At 34.3% G+C, this 3,200-nt stretch overlaps 1 protein-coding gene across 10 annotated transcripts in view; it reads right to left on the bottom strand.

The window, feature by feature from the left end:
- HELQ (helicase, POLQ like) overlaps positions 1-3,200 on the bottom strand; it is a 48,713-nt gene that overhangs the window by 30,566 nt on the left and 14,947 nt on the right. For 9 of the 10 annotated variants that reach the window (XR_001825787.2, XM_037739161.1, XM_017530243.2 and 6 more), the window contains 2 exons: positions 2,237-2,335; positions 786-931 (listed from right to left, as the gene is read on the bottom strand). Coding sequence is in view for 9 of the 10 variants with exons in the window: in XM_037739161.1 (XP_037595089.1) it covers positions 786-931; positions 2,237-2,335 (245 nt within the window). In the remaining variant the exon portion in view is untranslated. The remainder of the gene's footprint in view (positions 1-785; positions 932-2,236; positions 2,336-3,200) is intronic. The other variant, XM_037739160.1, reaches the window with a different exon arrangement.

Raw genomic sequence — 3,200 nt, forward strand, 5'->3', positions numbered from 1 at the left:
AAAAAAAAAAAAAAAAGGAAAAGGAGAAAAACAAGGGATGGAAGATATAATTCATCTCCACAGTGGTAACAGTGATTAGTCCTCTGACTGTCTAAGCCAGTGGTTCCTGACCTTGGCTATATGTTGGACTTGCCTGGGGAGCTTTACAAAATGATATCTGGGTGTCACTGCCAAAGCTTCTGATTTATCTAAGATGTAGCCTGGGCTTTGGAATTTTTAAAAGCCTCCAAGATGATTAACTATGTAGCCAAGGTTTTGAATCACTGACCTAAGCCATTATATTAGTTAACATTCTCTTTTTTTTTTTTGAGACGGAGTTTCGCTCTTGTTACCCAGGCTGCAGTGCAATGGCGCGATCTCAGCTCACCGCAACCTCCGCCTCCTGGGTTCAGGCAATTCTCCTGCCTCAGCCTCCTGAGTAGCTGGGATTATGGACATGCACCAGCACACATGGCTAATTTTGTATTTTTAGTAGAGATGGGGTTTCACCATGTTGGCCAGGCTGGTCTCAAACTCCTGACCTCAAGTGATCCACCTGCCTGGGCCTCCTAAAGTGCTGGGATTACAGGCACGATCCATGATGCCCAGCCACCTCAGAATGTTTCTCTGGCCATTTAACATTTATTTTCACAGTTAAAATTTCTTTCTTCAAGGTCAAGGCCTTTAGTATACTATAGCAATATAATATTTTGCAAGGCATAATTAGTGCTTGCTCAATAAACATAATACACAGTCTATAATTCATAATAAAAATAAAACAGGAAATTTTTAAAAGATTAACATACTTGCTTAAAAATTTGCATATCATTTCTGCTACATTTTCACAGTTCTTCTTACTAGGACAAAAAACTAAGCAGGAATAATTGGGAATAACTTCTGTCACCAGTGCTACCAAGTGATCGGGATCCATCTTTTTTAGGGTATCAGAATACTGCAAAACAACAAGATGTAGGAACAAGGTGGTTAGTAAACATGAAATCCTGTCTATTTTTTACCGGTGTGATTTGAAAGTTAAATAAACCGTCTATAATTCTAAACTTCTAATTTAATAAATCTGATCATTTAAAATAAAAGATGAAATCTATATTAAACAACAAAATGTTTAATCTCACATTTCTTTTAGGTTATTAGGATTTTCTTAGTTCTAGTTAGTCTAAAAAGAACCCCAGAATTAAAGAAGTGAATTAAATAAAATTAAAGAAGTGAAAATAGTTAATGTTATTAATAGCCTCACTACATGCCATCTCCACCATAGCAGAACAAAAAGGTCCACAGAGGGAAACACAGGTTGATCCTAATAATAGTCAAAGGACTATGTGAATAAGACATACCCTTTACAGCCATTAATAGTTTTCAAAAACACAGATTCAATCACACTACTGAATTATGACAATTTTTGTAGTAACAGACATGAGGAACACAAAGAATATGAAGAAAAAAAGTAAAGTTATTTAAAATCTCAGTTTCTTCAACTTTACTAAAAACTAATGAAAACATACTTTAGAATAACACACCTTCATAGAAGTCTAAAACTATGGTATAGTCCCTTCTTCCCCTTTTTAATATCCTTCATATAAGTTATAAAACACTAAAATTTACATAGTAGACATTAACATTTTAATATAATATCTGATCTAGATGGTCTATAAATTATTCTTTTGTTGTTGTTAAATGAATAAACATTTATAGGAGAGGTTTCCAAATTTTCTTGGTTCACAGACCCAGTGCCAAAAGAAATACTTAACAGTTTTGTTAATTAAATAGTGAGGTCCAAACAACTTAATAAATATGTACTTCCTCACAACTTAGTAGCCGTTAGAATAAATAATACACATTAGTTGAAGGAAAAAATATTTTTATTTTATTCTGAAATAACCACAATGGCTCACTAATGGGATGTGTATACAACTTGGTACTGTCTTTCAAACTCTGGAATAAGACTGGACACAGCTGTTCTCTTCTGTTCCAGATTGATTTTCACATGGTATTTGCTTACAGCAACTGCAGAAACCCCAACTTCACAAAGATATGATGTCATAGAAAAGAATATGGTGTGATCTAAAGTTGAAATTGGAAATGAACTATCTTGAACTGGTAGTCTGCATGTTGTCCAACAAATGTCAAGCATCAGCTGTTTCTCTCAAAAATCTAAACTGTCCTATGGAACCCACTGGAAACTTCAGCAGTGCCCCAGACACAGTCTGGCAACCTAGAATTTAAAGGTTATCAACATTACCTTATAATTAAGGAAACGTGAAAAAGTCATGCCATTCTCAGCTTTGCTGTCAATTTCATATATTGTATCATTTATTTTCAGATATTCTTTTAATTCAACCTTGAATTAAAGGACACTTGCAATTAATACCATATATAAATTCCTCTTCCAGAGTTTTAAATGTTATAAAATAGGTTAAAAAAGGACAGCTATAAAAGATTTTAGCTTTTCTAAGACATATAAAACATGCTTCAACTTAAAAGTTCTTGCTTTACCATTTCTTCTTCTTCTTCTTTGGTTTTTCCCCTTTAAATCAAAATAGAGATCAATATCCTTGAAGAAATGCTTTTAATTAAGTAAACACCATATCCAAAAAGAAACCACACACTTCTGTATTTGTCACAGAAAGTGTGAGTCGTGGTGTTCTTATCTTTTACTAAGCTGTTATCTGTCTTATGTCTCAAGATCTAAAACTTTGTCTTTTTTTTTGTTTTGAGGCAGGATCTCTATCACCCAGGCTGGAATGCAGTAGCATGATCACAGCCCACTGCAGCCTCAGCCTCCAGGACTCACGCTATCCTCCCACCTCAGCCTCCCAAGTAGCTGGTATGACAGGCATATGCTACCACATCAGGCTAATTTTTATAGAGATGGGGTCTCTCTATGTTACTCAGGCTGGTCTTGAACTCTGGGCTCAAGTGATCCTCTTGCCATAGCCTCTCAAAGTATTAGGATTACAGGCATGGACCACTATGTTCAGCCAAAACTTTCTGTCTTATTACTCATCAGTCTTAATTCTAAATACCACCACATCGTTTTTCAGTATTTACAGACAAAAAGTTTGTAAACACAGCTCATTGCATTTTTTTTAATAACAATAACAATGTCTAATGTGGTAATTAAATTAAAAAAATATCTCTTGAGAATGTTCAGATGTACAGATGTACAAATGTAAAAACATCAATTTTTTTTTTTTTTTTTTTTT

The sequence above is a fragment of the Cebus imitator genome, unplaced genomic scaffold (assembly GCF_001604975.1).
Source record: "Cebus imitator isolate Cc_AM_T3 unplaced genomic scaffold, Cebus_imitator-1.0 Scaffold64, whole genome shotgun sequence".
NCBI classification, from domain to species: domain Eukaryota; kingdom Metazoa; phylum Chordata; class Mammalia; order Primates; family Cebidae; genus Cebus; species Cebus imitator.